The following is a 16758-nucleotide window of genomic DNA, read 5'->3' as shown; positions in this document are numbered from 1 at the left end:
GGGCCAGGAACAGACGTTGCAATGCAAGACAGGGTCGTGAACAGGACTCCCGCAGCTGGAAGGGCGACTCCCTGCACGTCGTGGGGACCGTGGGATTAGGGTTGAGAGTGCCCTCCCTTTGTTCTCCCCCCTGTCTTCCTCTCGCCCGTTTTACTGGTTTGAGGTCTGCCCTTTCCCTGGGGACGCACGCACCGCGGCAGTGCCTGGGGGGTTCAGGGTAGGCTTCCCGAGCAAAGGAACAAACCAGGGGAACTACTGCGGCCCCCGCGCCCCGGCCCCCACCGGCTCCCCGCGCCCGGCACGGAGCAGGCGCTCCCCAAACATCTGTGGAGCAAATGACCCGCCAGTTTTCGGCGCCGGGCACGTGGGGCTTGAGAAACCAGGACAGCGAAGGAGACCACAAAAGCGACGCAGGCGCGTGCGAAAGGCAGCGGGGAGCGGGGCGCCCCGCGGGGGGCAGTGCCTGCGCGGCGCCCGGGGGCGGGGGCGCGACACGTGCTCGTCCGGGCGCCGGCGGCCGCCGAGGGCGCGTGTGCGCGTGGGGCGCGGGGGCGCCGCGCAGTGCCCCCTGCGCGTGCTGCCGGGCGTGAGTCACGGCGGGGCTCGGCTTTATAACGGCCGCGACCGCGCGGGAGCCGCCGCGCTCGCCCGACTGTCCGCCCCGCTGCTCCGCGCTCCACCGAGCACGGCCCGGGGCCCGCGCCCGTAACCGCCCTCCACCGCCGCCTGGTCCCCAGGGTACCATGAGGAGCCCGCGCTGCGTCCCGCTCCTGCTGCTGCTGCTGCTCACGCCCCCCGCCGGGGACGCCGCGGTGATCACCGGGGTAAGCGGCCCGGCACACCTGTCTGCGGGCGACGCGCGCCGGGGATGCGCCCAGTGGGGGGACCCGGGATGTGCCCTTGGAAGGGAGGCGAGGGGCGCGGGGACACCTGCCTCAGCCGCCCTTCGGCGCACTTGCGTCCGCAGACGGCCCGGGGCGCTGCGTGCGCCCTGCAAGAAAAAGTGACTGTAGTGCCACCCATCGCCTTGTCCCGTGCTCTCCCCTCCTCGCCCCCCTAGCCTGGCTCATTCGGTCGAGGCCGTTTTTTTGTTTGTTTGTTTGTTTGTTTGTTTTTCCTGTGAACCTGGAAGAAGTTTCTTCCAGGCCCCTCAAGGACTTTTCGGAACCTTGCATTCGCGACGACCCATTCCGGAAATGCCACGGGGGAGCACTCCAAGTCCCCGGGGTGTTAATCTGCACCCAGGGCCTTTGCTCCCTGGTGCGCCCTTGGAGACCCCTTGGGCCAGGGCCCTGTGCGCGCTTTGGGAAGCGGTCGTGGGAGCGTCCTCCTGGGCCCCAGGGCGTTCTTCGCTCGCCTTCGCCGGCGCCTGGCGGTTCCCGTGTGTGAAAGTTTTCCATTTCTGATGCCTGATAAAGCACCTCACTGCTGCCGCGTAACGACGGAGTGGGCCGCCGTGCCGCTGCGGCGCGCGCCAGGAGCAGGCGGCTTCCTCCTCCTGGCGAGGAGGAACCAGGTCCGCGCTCTTTGTGTGGGTCGGAAGAATGAATTTACAGCGGAGCAAGTCTAGTCCGTGTACATCCATCGTGCGAAACCGCTGCCATTTCCTGGTTCAAATGCCTTACTCTCTTTTTTCTTTTTTCTTTTTTTCTTGCTGTTTTAGTGCAGTTATTTTATACCTTTATTAAATTACTTAAAAGGTACAAATGCACATTATAGCATTTAAGGAATATATCAGTGTTTGAAGCGGTGATGTGTAGATAATGAAATAACCTTTAACTTTAAAGGAAGTGTTCATCATCTTGAGAAAATCAAACTGCTGTCTATCAGTTAATTGGTTGATAGCATTTTGAAAGCCCTTGTCTAATACATAATTAAAAGCTTAATAGTATTTACTAGGATAGGGATTTTATTTTTTAAAAAAGCATATATATATATACTTGTGGGTAGCTTTGTCAGTAGATAGTCCATATGGGTTTTTTGTTTTTTGAAGTTTTTATGGGTCTTTCTAATACATGAGAATTGAAACATGATTGAGTTTTTTCCTCTCTTCCCCTGCTGGCTCATTTTCAATTTCTCCTAATCCTTGGAGCCCAAGATTCCTTTGCAATAAAAGTATCTTTTTGTTCCATTCACAGGACCAGGATGGAGCTATTTCAATAGAGCTACAAGGGGTTAAGGTTGAAGGGCATTAGGAAACAGTTATCTAATTAAAAATATATAAACCTGTGCAATTCTTTGTAAATTTTCCAAGAGCTGGAGCTTTTTGTTACAAAAATGAGATTTTTTTTAGCATGTTTGACTTTTAGAGCTGTTTAGACAGTGCTTATTATGTAGTTACGTGTGCTATTTTGTTGTTGCTGTAACTCAATGTTACCAAAAAAAAAAAAGTCTCGTTCGCTAAACCAATATGACAATAAAATGTAGTTATGTTTCCCTGACAAAAACCATCTGGATCCAAATTAAAGCCTCAGTGACTTATGTAGATCCCTGGTATATAGGATGTCAAACCTCCAGCTGACTGATTGAATTGTAAGAGATTTGGCTAGCTTTTTGGTTGTCTTACAAAAAGAGCCAGTGAGGCTTCAGAATTTGGGGTATTGAGCATCTGTTGAAATAAAATAGTGGCTGAGACTTTTTTGGTAATATATGTAGGTATTTTGAAATTTGTTAAAACCGTATTGGGGCCGGCGCCGTGGCTTAACAGGCTAATCCTCCACCTTGCGGCGCCAGCACACCAGGTTCTAGTCGGAAGGCAGTGGAGGATGGCCCGAGTGCTTGGGCCCTGCACCTGCAAGGGAGACCAGGAGAAGCACCTGGCTCCTGGCTTCGGATCAGCGAGATGCGCCGGCCGCAGCGGCCATTGGAGGGTGAACCAACGGCAAAATGGAAGACCTTCCTCTCTGTCTCTCTCTCTCACTATCCACTCTGCCTGTCAAAAAAAAAAAAAAAAAAAAAAAACCGTATTGGAAAAGATCATTGGCTGGACCCCCCATTTTTGGAATGCACTGGTCACATGGACACAATTTCTGGCATACAGATAAAAGTTGGAAAAATGGAAATGTTCAGATATCGTACTATAAAATCCAAACACCCAAGGTGAAAATTATAGGTTTTTTGTTTTTTGTTTTTTTTGGGTTTTTTTTGACAGGCAGAGTTAGACAGTGAGAGAGAGACAGAGAGACAGAGAGAAAGGTCTTCCTTTTTTCTGTTGGTTCACCCTCCAAACAGCCGCTATGGCTGGTGCGCTGCAGCTGGTGTGCTGCGCTGATCCGAAGCCAGGAGCCAGGTGCTTCCTCCAGGTCTCCCATGCGGGTGCAGGGCCCAAGCACTTGGGCCATCCTCCACTGCCCTCCCTGGCCACAGCAGAGAGTTGGACTGGAAGAGGGGCAACCGGGACAGAATCCGGTGCCCCAACCGGGACTGGAACCTGGGGTACCGGCGCCACAGATGGAGGATTAGCCTAGTGAGCTGCGGCGCCAGCCGAAAATTATAGTTTTTATCCATGTACACGTTTGCTTTAAAAATAGACTAAAAAAAAAAAAAACCTAATGAGGTTGGTAAATAAACTGCAAAGCAGGATAATTACTTGGTCACTTTTAATGAAAAATCATGCTAAGAATGTGCCCATTTATGTAGGTTTTGAGATATGCCTGTCTCTGAAGCGGATAACTTTGAATTGCTGTTTTAATTGTTTTCAATAAGAGCACATTTAAATTTGTGCCTGAATTATAGACATTTTAGTCTCTTAGATATATAGTACTGGTTGTTTTTACCTTTTCACAAACAAATTATTGAACACAGTGCAAACAAAAGGTCCATAGGAAAGAACAATAGTTCTTTAGATCCATTTTCATGCAAATAAATTTGGACTCCATTATTTATTTCTACTCAGTAGAATGTAGGAATTCTCCCATAGCTGATTATTGGATGATATGTATTTGTAGTTTTGACATGGGGAGCAGGTGCTTGTGTGCTTGTGTAACTACTGTAGATCATCACATCTGTCGCCTGTATTTCGTAATCTGATGCATCTCCTGACACAGTCCCGCTGCTGTTGTAATGGACACAGACACAGAGCCTTAGCCAATCATTTTTGCAAAGTATTTACCTGGAAGAAGCGTCACAGGAGGCAGAAGTCTTGGTCTGTCCATTCTCAAGCTGTGAGATTTCTATTTTCTTCTTTTTTCAAAGAGGAAATGATGAAAATCAAATCAGTGGTGTGAGAAACATCGAGTCTCGTGAACTGAAATGCAAGTATTGGAAAGAGAAAGCGAGCGCTTCTACAGTTCACAGCGGTGCCTTCGTGGGCCTGGAGCGCTCAGACGTAGAGGCCATTTAAGTCTCTCAGATTAGGCCCAATGGATGCAGTTAATAGTCATAAAAATCTTGGGATTCAACTTACATAGTTTCTAATGATCACTCATAGTGTATAATAGAGACTCACTCTTTAAGTTCAAAGCCAACTCAGCCATTAAAAAAAAAAAGCACTAGAAAAAGACAGCTTTTAAAAAGAAATCTCATTTATTTAAGATGTTCATAGTTGGGATGCTATTATTAAGTCCATTTTGAAAAACTGGAAAAGTCTGTTCTGATCAGCTTTTATTGTACAACTGTGTGAACAAGTGAAGATTACAGGACTTAAAACAATGTATGTGTGATTATTAAAACCATAGTGTTTAGATATTATAAGAGCATTTTCACTGCTAATTTTAGATTTCCTTAGCTGGGATCTTTCTCACCACAGCTGTCTTTTTATTACATTTCAGGCCTGCGATAAGGACCCCCAGTGTGGTGGAGGCATGTGCTGTGCTGTTAGCATCTGGGTTAAGAGCATAAGGATCTGCACACCTATGGGCAAAGTGGGAGACAGCTGCCATCCACTGACTCGTAAAGTAAGCATATACACATGCGCGTTCACGGGGATTCTCTGATGTTGCAGCAGCTTAATCCCAAGGCTGGTGCGGTGGGTTTGGAGTTGGAAGTTGGAGAAGATAACAATGGAAACCGTAATCGTGTCCTCTGCCACCCTTGATAGTCATCATTGCTTGTCACTGCCTCAGAAACATTTTACCAAAATAATTTCTAACACATGACCTTGCTTAAAAAATCATTCAGGCCGGCGCCGTGGCTCAATAGGCTAATCTCCGCCTAGCGGCTCCAGCATACCAGGTTCTAGTCCCGGTCAGGGCGCCGGATTCTGTCCCGCTTGCCCCTCTTCCAGGCCAGCTCTCTGCTGTGGCCCGGGAGGGCAGTGGAGGATGGCCCAAGTGCTTGGGCCTTGCACCCCATGGGAGACCAGGAGAAGCACCTGGCTCCCAGCTTTGGATCAGCCATTGGAGGATGAACCAATGGTAAAGGAAGACCTTTCTCTCTGTCTCTCTCTCTCTCTCACTGTCCACTGTCTGTCCAAAAAAAAAAAAATTTTTTTTTAAATCATTCAGGACAAAAATACAGATTATTCTAGAGCACACAATATATAGAGTATAATAGACTAGGCATCTTTGCAGAAGTCAGAGGGCGATGATTCTTGAGAAGATTTTTAGTATTAGACCTGCCAGTAAGGCAAAATTAAATAAGTATTGGTGTGTGTGTGTGTTTTCAGAAGATCATGGCTCATATAATTGCTCCTATAATCTTAAAGGTTCCCGTTTTGACTCAGTAGCTACAAGGATACATTGTTCCCACTTTCAGACATAAATGATCCTCTGTTTTTTCCAACTTAACTTTTTTATCTGGCAGCTCAATATCGCAAGGACCCAAACAATACTCTGGAAAGGTTATTGACAGTCAGAGACGTGACTGGCAGTGGGGCAGCAGGGTTGGGTGGGGCCCTGGAGGTTGTGTCCCCAGGGGTTGCAGGCTTGCCTGCCCGCAGGGGTCAGGCAGGTTCCCATCACAGCAGGAAGGGGTGGCTGGCAGGCCACTGGGAGCCAAGAGAGCCCTTCAGACTGCGGACTTCTGAGCACACCACGGTCTCCACCGATTCCCAGAGAGGCTGGGCTGCGGTGCCTCCCCCTGGCACCACCTCCTCAGTGCAGTGCAGAGGCACGGAGATGACTCCAAGGCCACGTAGCCTGTCAGAGGCAGAACTCGGTCTCTCCGTGATGTTCTCTCCGCACGCCGTGGATTCCTGCTTTGAAAGAGGTGGAATATTTTCAAGGCCAGCAGAATTCCATCTTGCAGCTTATTTCATCACATGCGATTTGGGGCTGAAGACAGTAACAGAGCCAAGCACTTTTCCTGGAGTCCACGGTCCCTGAGGACGTTGATGATTTTGAATTTTGTGGAGTGAACGTAAACGAGAGCCACGCAGGGCCGCTGGCCGAGGGTCAGCTCCATGAGCCGGGCTGCAGGTTCCTGTCGTCTGGACCTTGTCTGGAGGCCAAGTTTGCCTCTGGTTTTCCTGTGACCACCTTGTGCAGTGCTTCCTGTTTCAACCATCCCTCCCCGCGGTCTGGCCACACAAGACCAGACCATCCTTTGTGAACGTGGTATGCACCATCGACTCTTGGCTACCTTGAGACAGAAGGACCTCTAAACCATTTGTGTCCTGTCTGCAATGCCCAGCTGCCTGCAGGGAGGGGAAGCTGGCCCAGCCGCCTTTGGCAGGGATCCCTGTTTCACTCCTCACCGTTATTGGATGTGGGTCGTCTTTTGTGCATGTAAGTCATTGTCTCAGAGAAGTTTGCACTTGGCCTTCTCCTTTAAATATGCTGTCGGTCTTACAGTGTCGGCATGCCTTTATGCACTTGAGATGCTAGAATCGCAGAGGCCGTTTGCTAAACAGCACGTGAAAAGGGACACATTCCGCAGACCTGTTTTTGCTTTGATAGCAGTGGCCGCTTGTTACACGCTCCCCTGTCGCCAATCCCCTGTACTAAGCCACACGTGGTTTTCCTGCTTCTCAGGACAACAAGCCTGTGTCGCGTCCCACATACGGAAGGGTTGGGTAACCAGCTGAGGTCACACAGGCTGTAGGTGGAGAGGGCGAACGCGGAGCTTCTCTCTCTGACACCCATCACCTGCGTGGTCTTCATGAGCGCACTCTATCCACAGGAAAATAGTCGCCGTGGTCAGTTGGACCAAAGCTGGTGTGTCTGGGTAGCAGAGGCAGGATGTTCGCTGGGGTGAGCGATGGCAGCCTAGAGTGGCAGTGGGCACCGTCTGATCGTTTTTGATGAGTTTTTCCGAAGCTGAGATGACGAAAAGAGAACCACAATCTGTCGTTTCCCCAGTTCCCAGGCGACTTCAAGTTCAGGTTTAGTGCAACGTCAGTTGTGAAAGTAAACTTAATCGGTCTTCTCTCATCTCTATGAGCATACAAATATCAGTATTTGTTTTTGTCATGGACTTAATAAGGAAATCTTTATCAGGTTACAGTTTTCATAGAAAAATTGACAAAATAATGGAAGTCCTAAAACTAAGGTTTTGCATTAAGCTTCCTATTCAGATGCCCAATTGTGAAATGTATTTCTAGAACTCAGTTTCACAACTTCTCATGTTGGTTATTTTTCTGTCTTGAAAATATATGTTCCAAGGTCATTTCAATGACCTACTTCAAGAGTAGATACCAGAGCTGTTGCTTGTTCTGGATGAAATTTACCTATTCTGGGGGAAAAAAAATCTAGTTTCTTGCAGACTCTCTCTCTCAACTATGCCTTCAAAACAACTGAAAAGTTTTTCATCAGTACATCCTCATGAACATTTTGTACAGCATTTCATTCCGTGCTGAAGCCTCGCGTTTCTTTAGGAGATGGCATCAATGGAGACACTAAATGGACAGTGACTTCTTCTGTTTTTGTTTGGCTGAGTCATTGGTCTCTCATGTGGGTAAAGTGAAGAGTATCTGGTGGGTGGATGAGAACTGAGTGTAGCTCATTCTTCTGTTTACAGTCACCGGCGGGCTGTCATTTTATGATTGTACAGTTTTTATACTTGATAATTCACACTGGAGACTGTCTTACATTCTTAGTACATTTTAAAGCAATAGTAATTTTAATAGGTGATCACTTCTTTTTAAACATTTATTTATTTACTTGAAAGTCAGAGTTACACAGAGAGGAGAGGCAAAGAGAGGTTCACTCACACTGGTTCACTCACTCCCCAGTTAGCCAAGGTGGCTGGAACTGCACTGATCCAAAGCCAGGAGCCAGGAGCTTCCTCCGGGTCTCCCACATGGGTGCAGGGCCCAAGGACTTGTGCCATCTTCTACTGGTTTCCCAGGCTACAGCAGAGAACTGGATTGGAAGTGAAGCAGCCGGGTCTTAAACTGGCGCCCATATGGGATGCCAGCACTGCAGGTGGCGGCTTTACCCACTACACCACAACACCAGCCCCCAGGTGATCACTTTCAACAGTTAAGGATGATTTACTGAGTCATGCCTACAGGAAATTCTTCCTGCTTTAAAAAATATAACTGTATTAATAATATTAATATTAGTAATATACTTTTCAAAGTCGATATAGATTGTCAGTTCAGTTCAATTTTGATTAATGTTTATTTTGGAAGTGTGTAATTATGAGATTAACACTTTAATATTAATGAAAAGTTAATACTTTAGTCTTGTTCTTAATTAAATGATTATTCATTGTTTTATTAACTTGTTGATTATTATTTTGTGAATTTTATGAATTTAAACAGTTGTTTTTCTGCCAATCTTGTTTTTTAATTTTGCTCCATTTTTTTGTAAACATGTGTGGCATCCATTTTCTTTCGTCTTTTAATATGAAGATGTATTTATTTATTTATTTGAAACGCAGAGCAACAGGCAGAAAGGCAAGAGAGCAAGAGAGCACGCGCGCGCGAGAGAGAGATCTTCTATCTGCTGCTTTACCCCTCAAACAGCTAAAGCATGAATCCAGGAGCCAGGAATTCCATCCAGACTTTATATGTGGATGGCAGGGGCCCAGGTGCTTGTACCATCACCCACTTCCTACAGGTGCAGGGAGCTGGATTGGAAGCAGAGTAGCCAGCATTCCAATATGGATGCCATTGAAGCCACGGGGAGTGGCTGAACCTACACTGCACCGCAGTGCTGGTGTCTTCTCTTCTCTTCCTTTCAACTTCATCTTAAAAATTGACTAATAGGTTTTCCTTTTGCAAAGGAAAAAGTTTCAAGTAAAAACATGAGTCTCATTTGTTTAAAAAAAAAAAGTAGATTTTAAAAAATACTAAGTTGTTTACATTTCAGAACCAACCTATGATAAAACATTGTTTAAGTATAATTTCAGAACGTAAAATTAGTAAAATTTTGGAAAATTAGTTTTTTAAATTAAAAATTGATGCATATTAATTAAAATAGAAATAATTTTGGCACAGTAGGTTAATCTGCCACCCACGACACCAGCATCCAGTATGAGCCCAGTTCAAGTTCCAGCTATTTTACTTCCGATCCAGCTTCCTACTGAAAAAAAAAAAAAATGCACCTGGGAAAGCAGCAGCAGATGGACCAAGTATTTGGGCTCCTGCCACATGGGAGACCTGGATGGAGTTCCAGGATCCTGGCTTCAGCCTGGTCTAGCCTGGCTGTTACAGCCATCTGGGGAGTGAACCAGCAGATGGAAGATCGCTTTCTCTGTATCTTTGCCTTTCAATAAATCTTTAAAAAATAATAAAAGAAGTAATGTAACTCAAAAATCCAGTGCAAGTTGGGTAGAAAAGGGTAAGATGCTAATTCCCTCATCTTTCCCATCTGAGATGTCAGGAGCCACTGACAACAGTGACCTCCCAAGGTAGTGTCATAGCTGTGGTTACAGGTTCAGATCAGCAGAGAGACATAAGTATGTTTTAGTCTAATACAGATTTTCCCAGCCTTGGCAACATGTGCACCTTACCCAGTTTCTCCCAACGGGAATTTTTTATAAAACTATAATCCAGTATCACAGGCAGGATACTGACATTGAAACAGTCACACGGTGCAGCACAATTGCACCATGCCAAAGATCCCTGCTCACCTTGTCTTTGATGAGTGCTATTTTCTTTTTTAAAACCACTGCAAATGAGGAAGAACCATGCTTTCTCAGAAGTGCTTGGTGTTCTGCCCTGGTAACTTCTAGACTTTGCTGGTTGGAATTGCAGGCCATTAGAAACTTTGGACAGGGTGTTTAGTCAATGCTAAAGTAAAAAAATTGAGTTTGGACTGAATGGTTTGAATATCCGTCTTCTGTAAAGGTTTTTCTCCTGCAGTTGTGACTCTGACATACCCGTGAGCTTTGTCACGTGATGTGTGTTGACCTTGAAATGAGTGTGGTGGTCAGGCAAGAAACTGGCCAGCATGCTGGGCCTGTGTAACTTGGGAAGCTGGTCTTTGTCACCAGGCGCTCACAGATATGTGGCAAGGAGACAGACTGCCCCCAGCTGGTGGAGTTAAGAGAGGCCGTGGGAAGGGAGGGAGTAACACACACTGGATCTTCAAAAGGGAAGTTTGAATGAGCAAGGGGCATCCATGGGGTGCAGAGGGACTCCCAGTGCCCTCTGTCCTTATGTTAAGGTCAGTCCCCGTGGGGCAGGTGTTATGGTGCATCGGGTTAAGCCACTGCTTGCAATGCCCGCATCCCCTGTTGGAGTGCTGGTTCAAGTCCCAGCTGCTTCACTTCTGATCCAGCTGCCTACTAACACCCCTGGGAAGGCAGCAGAAGATGCCCCCAAGACTTGGGCTCCTACCACGCATGTGGGAGACCTGGAAGGAATTCCAGGCTCCTGATTTCAGCTTGGCCAGCCACAACCATTGAGGCCATTTGGGGAACAAAGCAGTGGATGGAAGGTTTCTCTCTCTTCTTCTGTCTTTCCCTCCTTTTCTGTTGTTCTGCCTTTCAAATAAATAAAATATTTTTTTAAAAAAAGATTTATTTTTATTTGAAAGGCAGAATTACAGAGAGGCATTAAGCAGAGAGAGAGAAAGGTCGTCCCTCTGCTGGTTCACTCTCCAGATGGCTGCAGCAGCCAGAGCTGTGCCAATCCAAAGCCAGGAGCAGGAGCTTCTTCCTGGTCTCCCATGCAGGTACAGGGAGCCCAAGGACTTGGACCATCCTCTGCCTTCCCAGGCCATAGCAGAGAGCTGGATTAGAAGTTGAGTAGCTGGGACTCAAACCAGTGCCCATATAGAATGTCCGCACTGCAGGCAGTGACTTTACCCACTTACACCACAGCACTGGCCCCTCAAATAAAATCTTAAAAGCCAGTCCCAGGAGACCCAGATGGATGCTAAGATAGTCTTGGTGCCCTTGATATGAAAAAGAATACAAGCAATTTTTTTGGTGAAAGTTTTGCAAAAACTTGGGACCTTGTGAACACGCCACCAGGACCCCTCCTAGGCCCTCCAGGGATCCATGCAAATGAGGGGCTTTGTAACAAATCCATCTTTTTGGCCAGCGCAGCCACTCACTAGACTAATCCTCTGCCTGCGGCGCTGGCACCCCAGGTTCTAGTCCCGGTTGGGGTGTCGGTTCTGTCCCGGTTGCCCCTCTTCCAGTCCAGCTCTCTGCTGTGGCCCGGGAGGGCAGTGGAGGATGGCTCAGGTCCTTGGGCCCTGCACAGGAGACCAGGAGGAAGCACCTGGCTCTTGGCTTCAGATCGGCGAAGCGCGCCGGCCATAGCAGCCATTTGGGGGATAAACCAATAGAAGGAAGACCTTTCTCTCTGGCTCTCTCTCACTGTCTAACTCTGCCTGTCAAAAAAAAAAAAAAATCCATCTCTTGAGTTTGGTGGCGTGAATCACATTGGGTCTGCTCAGGGCCAGGCCTGTGCGGGGTGAGGGGAGGCCTCGGGACCTGTCTGGGATGGCTACCCACTGACCGTGAGGGAAGGGGATTCCTGGTCCATGCAGGGGTTGGGGAAGCGTAGAGGAGATATTGACAGGCATTTCCTTGTTGTCTTCTCTGTAGCAGGCCAGGGGCTACAAGCTCATCAGCTGGAACTGGTTCCCCTCCCCCCAGCTCTGGGGGAAGACGGAGCTGCACCTGACTATCTGGCTCCGAGCACTGTCCGTCTCTAGCTGGGTGGCTCCAGTGGGTCACCTCCCTTTGCTTCAGAAGGAAGCCACTGAGCAGGTCTCACAACACAGCGGAAATCTGGCTCTGGGCTGTAGACGCGTGCCGCCTTCTGAGACCTGACCCAGGGCGGGTCTTTCTTTCCTGTGGCTTTCACAGGGCTGACAGCCCTCCTCTTTGTTCTTGCATCATTAAAATGTAAGCTCCATGCTGGGGAGGTGCCCTTCCCATCTGGCTCATTGCCGTGTGCTTAGAACCCAGAGCAGGGGCCGATACGTTGGTGGCGCTCGGTGAGTATCTGCCGAGCAGGTGGATGAGAGGTGTCCGTTTATGACAGTTTGAGATGATGCTCATTGTCAGCCTGCTTCTGTCCCTCCGGGCTCGTGTTCCTTGGATGTTGGTGCCTGTAGTCCGTTTTCTCAGCCTCAGCAGTTTGGGCCAGATCATTCTTGGTTGTATGTCTAGCAGCATCCCTGGCCTCTACCCACGAGATGCTAATGACAACCCCCTCCCCCAGTTATGGCAAACAGAAATGTCTCTGGAGAGTGCCCTGTGTCCCCTGGGGACAGAATCACCCATTGCTGAAACCCACTGGCCCATGCAAACAAATGTTTAGGCTTGGGGAACAAGGAACTCTCCAAGTCCCAAGGTCAGAATGGATTATAAAGGTCATTGATGATCGCTTCACATCCTGTCTGCTTGTAATTATCTAAGCTGATCTGGCTGCACCCACCTCCTCTGGTGGAATCTTGTTGGCTATGAATGAGGCGGCCAGCATGGCACCCTGGGACTCACACAGCGACAGAACCACTCTGAACACAGTCTACATTTGGCCAGTGGCCACCGAGCCTCTGTGTAGACTGTTGTTGGAACCTCGGAAGCAATGAGCCCCCAGTGATGTATTGGAAGGACAGAGGAAACTGGGCTGGCTTGGGTATGTCCTGCTCTGCCCGTTCATCACACACATACCCTGCCCTGCCACTTCTCTTCGTTCCCTTTGCCTGTATTGATCTCCATCATCTCCCTGGCCCTTCCAGAGCCATCTTGGAAATGGCAGGCAGGAGGGAAGAAAGAGGAAGTGGAGAAAAAGGAAAAGGAGGTAAGAAGACTATGAACACAGTCCCGCCAAAAGGCTCAAACACAGCCTTTACGTTGTGGGGCCATCATAGAGCCGCACCTATGCTATCGGGTTCATCCCAAAAGTAAGGCCAGAATGGTTCTGCCGCTGTCCGCAGAGGGCCTGCCTTACTGCCTGGAGACACCTGTGTGGAAGGCATTGGGGCGTCGCACCCCAGAACCCTGGTGTGGGGCGGCCTCTCTCGGCAGACCAGGGTAGGAAGCACATTGGAGCGGTGCACAGTGAGGCATCAGATCCGGGAAGCAGGAAGAATGCGTGTAGAAGGGTCTGCGAGGCACGAGTCTGTACCAGCTTGCCTCTCTCACAGTGCCCTGACTCGGAGCCATCCCGTCCGACTGGCTGTAGTATGTCCCCAGGCCTGGGTGCAGCTGTCTCCAGGGAACATCCAGGTGCTGGGAGACTCGCGTTTGTTTTGCGTGTCCTCTACTTGCCACTGGTGCGGAGAATCACCACGCTGTCCCTGGCTGATGCCCCTCACCCCAGCTTCCTGGGCACACGTGCTATGATCTTAGAGTGGCTCAGAGGGAAGCTGGCTTTGCGCTGCTGGGTACCCCCAGGCCAGCGGGATCAGGTTTATCTCATTGTCTTTTAAAAGATTTAGTTATTCACTTGAGAGGCAGACAAAGAGAGGTCTTCTATCTGTTGGTTCATTCCCCAAATGGTTGCGATGGCCAGAGCTGGGCCAGTCCGAAGCCAGGAGCCAGGAGCTTCTTCCAGGTTTCCCACGCAGGTGCAGGGGCTCAAGCACTTGGGCCATCTTGTACTGACTGCTTTCCCAGGCCACAGCAACTGAGCTGGATGGAACTGGAGCAGCCAGGACTCAACCAGCTCCCATACGGGATGACGGCGCCCCAGGCGGATGCCTGACCTACTGCGCCACAGCACTGGCCCCTATCTCATTTGTATAAGTTGAGCTTGCCCCCTTCCCTGTTTGTCCTCTGTGGCTCTTCAAGCTTTTCCCCAGCATTTTGACTGCTGGCATCTGTGCACTCATGTGTGAATTTATGCAAGTATTTCTCGAGTCAGAATGTCTATGTGCTCATTGAATAGCTGTGGTTGTGGCCATGATACTGGGCTCTTCAGTAACAAGGCAGCCCCAAAAAAGAAATCCAAGAAGAAGAAAAAGGCAGCAAAGGAGTGTGCTCCCACTGGTTCAAACTGCCAGCCAAGCTTCAGATTCTCCATGTGTGACTTGCTCTGTTTGCTCAGACTCCCATCTGTAGAATGGGTGCGATTACAGTATCGACCCAGAAGGTGAGTAGCAATGGGAAGGGACAACAGGGAGCACCAGCCATCCCTCCTCACAGATCTCAAGAAAGGTCTGCTTGGTTTGGGAACGTTTCCTGCCCCGACTCAGCATCTGTTTTCTTCTTGTCTTTCAGGTACCGTTTTTTGGGCGGCGGATGCACCACACTTGCCCGTGTCTGCCGGGCTTGGCCTGTTTACGGACTTCATTCAACCGATACATTTGCTTAGCCCGAAAGTAATCACTTTAGAGTAGAAACTTTGAATGTGAACAGCCACATGGTATGTGTCAAGTGTTTCTTGTGATTGTGCCAAAACAGACACTGTGCCAGAAAGAGATGCTCTTGCTTCCTCCTCTGTCCAAGCCACATTGGATTTCTTGGATTTCTGATTTTTTTTTTCCATTGGAAGGGAATTTTAATTCTGAATAGAAACAGAAAGTACAAGGCATTATGCAAGTGGTTTGTATTTTGGCTTGATCGGGCTGCTTTCGATGCCAGTAGTGTACCCATTTCCACAAATAGGAGACAAGGAAGACTGTGATGTTTTGTCACAGCAGGGTTCTTTCGTAGCCCTTCCACCTCACCCCCGCCCCAGCGCACTGAGCACCCCCTCTGGGTCTCCTGACCTCTCCTCGGAGGGCTGTGAGCCCTCACTGTCCCTCTCCGTCTCCCTTCCCACCCCTCTGGCCCTGTGAAGTGTAGCCCTGTCTCACTGGCAGCATCGCGGAGAGAAGTGAGCTTTTTGTCTGGTTCCCTGAGCAGTGACGCATGCGTGGTCAGCTGGGGCTGGCCAGAGTCGTCTTATGTGGTGGGCCTTGGGAGTGTCTCTGGAACATTCCTTCACCTGTCTGTCCACATGGCCTTCAGCTCTGCTGTTTGGTGTGAGGACAGAAAGAATGGGAAACCGAATTAACTTAGTCCAGATTTCTAGATGAGGGTTTTTTTTTTTTAAATAGGTGACTTCTTTTTCAATGCCTATTACATTTTTTTTCCTTAAGTTTATTATTTTTTTGGTCTCCTAGCTAAAAATGTTCTAAAAAATGTCACCTGAGCCGGCGCCGTGGCTCAACAGGCTAATCCTCCGCCTTGCGGCGCCGGCACACCGGGTTCTAGTCCCGGTCGGGGCACCGGTCCTGTCCCGGTTGCCCCTCTTCCAGGCCAGCTCTCTGCTGTGGCTAGGGAGTGCAGTGGAGGATGGCCCAAGTGCTTGGGCTCTGCACCCCATGGGAGACCAGGATAAGCACCTGGCTCCTGCCATCGGATCAGCGCGGTGCGCCGGCCACAGCGCGCTACCGCGGCGGCCATTGGAGGGTGAACCAACGGCAAAAGGAGGACCTTTCTCTCTGTCTCTCTCTCTCTCACTGTCCACTCTGCCTGTCAAAAATAAAAAATAAAATAAAAAATAAAAATAAAAAAAAATAAAAAAATAAAAAAAAATGTCACCTGAAGAGGAAGTATTGATTTTAATCTGGCATGACACTAGTTCCCGATTTTTTTTTACATTGATATTAAGTTGTCTTGTACACTTTATTTCTAACCCAAAGGTTTATTGTAATGGATTGCCTGACATCCCGCCATTTGTACCTGTATCAATAACTGCTGTGTTAAAATTCTGTATCAGAATTATGACAGTACTGTATATCATTTGATTTATTTTAATATTATAATCCTTATTTTTGTCATGCGTCTCGTCAGTTTTTATTACAAGCACATTTCTATATAGCACACCTTGGAAAAACCAAGTGAAAACTCCAGCGTTGGTCAGACGGCCCTGAGGGGATGTGCATTCTCATTGGACACGCAGAAGAGTTCTGTTTGCATGCCTTTTAAGGTCCCACCTACAAAAAAATAAACAATGTGCAAATCAGTGAAGTTTTGGAGCATGAAGGGCAATTATGACAGGCAGAGCTAATTGTAGTCAGGAACGGTCTTGTGGGGTCTCCTCGTGTGGATGGAGCGCGAAGAGAGGGAGTGTGCACCCTGGGCAGAAAGGCGGGGTGCTGGGTGCTACCTGTGCGGTGATGCCAACAGAGGCAGGCCTTGCAAAAACCCACCAAGTATTGCCAATTTAGTCAGTGTTGCAAATAAACAACTGAAGAAATGTGTCTAACCGAATAAACTTGCCCATGCCAACCCACCAACCATTTCCAAAAAGAAAAAGAAAAGAAAAGAAAACCCTGTCCTTTTTGTTGTTTACTTAGCCAGGGCTAAAAATGGCACACTGGGTGTAATTGTACCCGTCGGCTTAACATACATCCTGTAAATGCATGGAATTCTGCTGTACATTTTTAATGAGCATACTTGGTTAGGAAAGTATTATTTTTGGTTCAGTTTAGCTTGTGTTGAAAAAACATTCCTCAGTGAGTTTCTTGGGAAAAAGTC

General features: G+C 48.4%; 1 protein-coding gene across 1 annotated transcript; it reads left to right on the top strand.

Moving 5' to 3' along the window:
* Positions 1-743: 743 nt before the first annotated feature.
* On the top strand, positions 744-14616 carry PROK2 (prokineticin 2). The gene is made up of 3 exons (XM_062200204.1): positions 744-824; positions 4770-4895; positions 14512-14616. The coding sequence occupies exons 1-3, from the start codon at positions 744-746 to the stop codon at positions 14614-14616; spliced, it is 312 nt and encodes a 103-aa protein (XP_062056188.1).
* Positions 14617-16758: the final 2142 nt, after the last annotated feature.

The sequence above is a fragment of the Lepus europaeus genome, chromosome 9 (genome assembly GCF_033115175.1).
Source record: "Lepus europaeus isolate LE1 chromosome 9, mLepTim1.pri, whole genome shotgun sequence".
In the NCBI taxonomy this organism is placed as follows: Eukaryota; Metazoa; Chordata; class Mammalia; order Lagomorpha; family Leporidae; genus Lepus; species Lepus europaeus.
Note: the sequence above shows the minus strand (reverse complement) of the source record. Positions and strands in the feature narration are given on the sequence as shown.

Coding starts and splice junctions, on each gene's coding strand:
- PROK2 (XM_062200204.1), top strand. CDS start 744: ATGAGGAGCCCGCGCTGCGTCCCGCTCCTGCTGCTGCTGCTGCTCACG. Junction 825..4,769: donor ACGCCGCGGTGATCACCGGG/GTAAGCGGCCCG, acceptor ATTACATTTCAG/GCCTGCGATAAGGACCCCCA. Junction 4,896..14,511: donor GCCATCCACTGACTCGTAAA/GTAAGCATATAC, acceptor CTTGTCTTTCAG/GTACCGTTTTTTGGGCGGCG.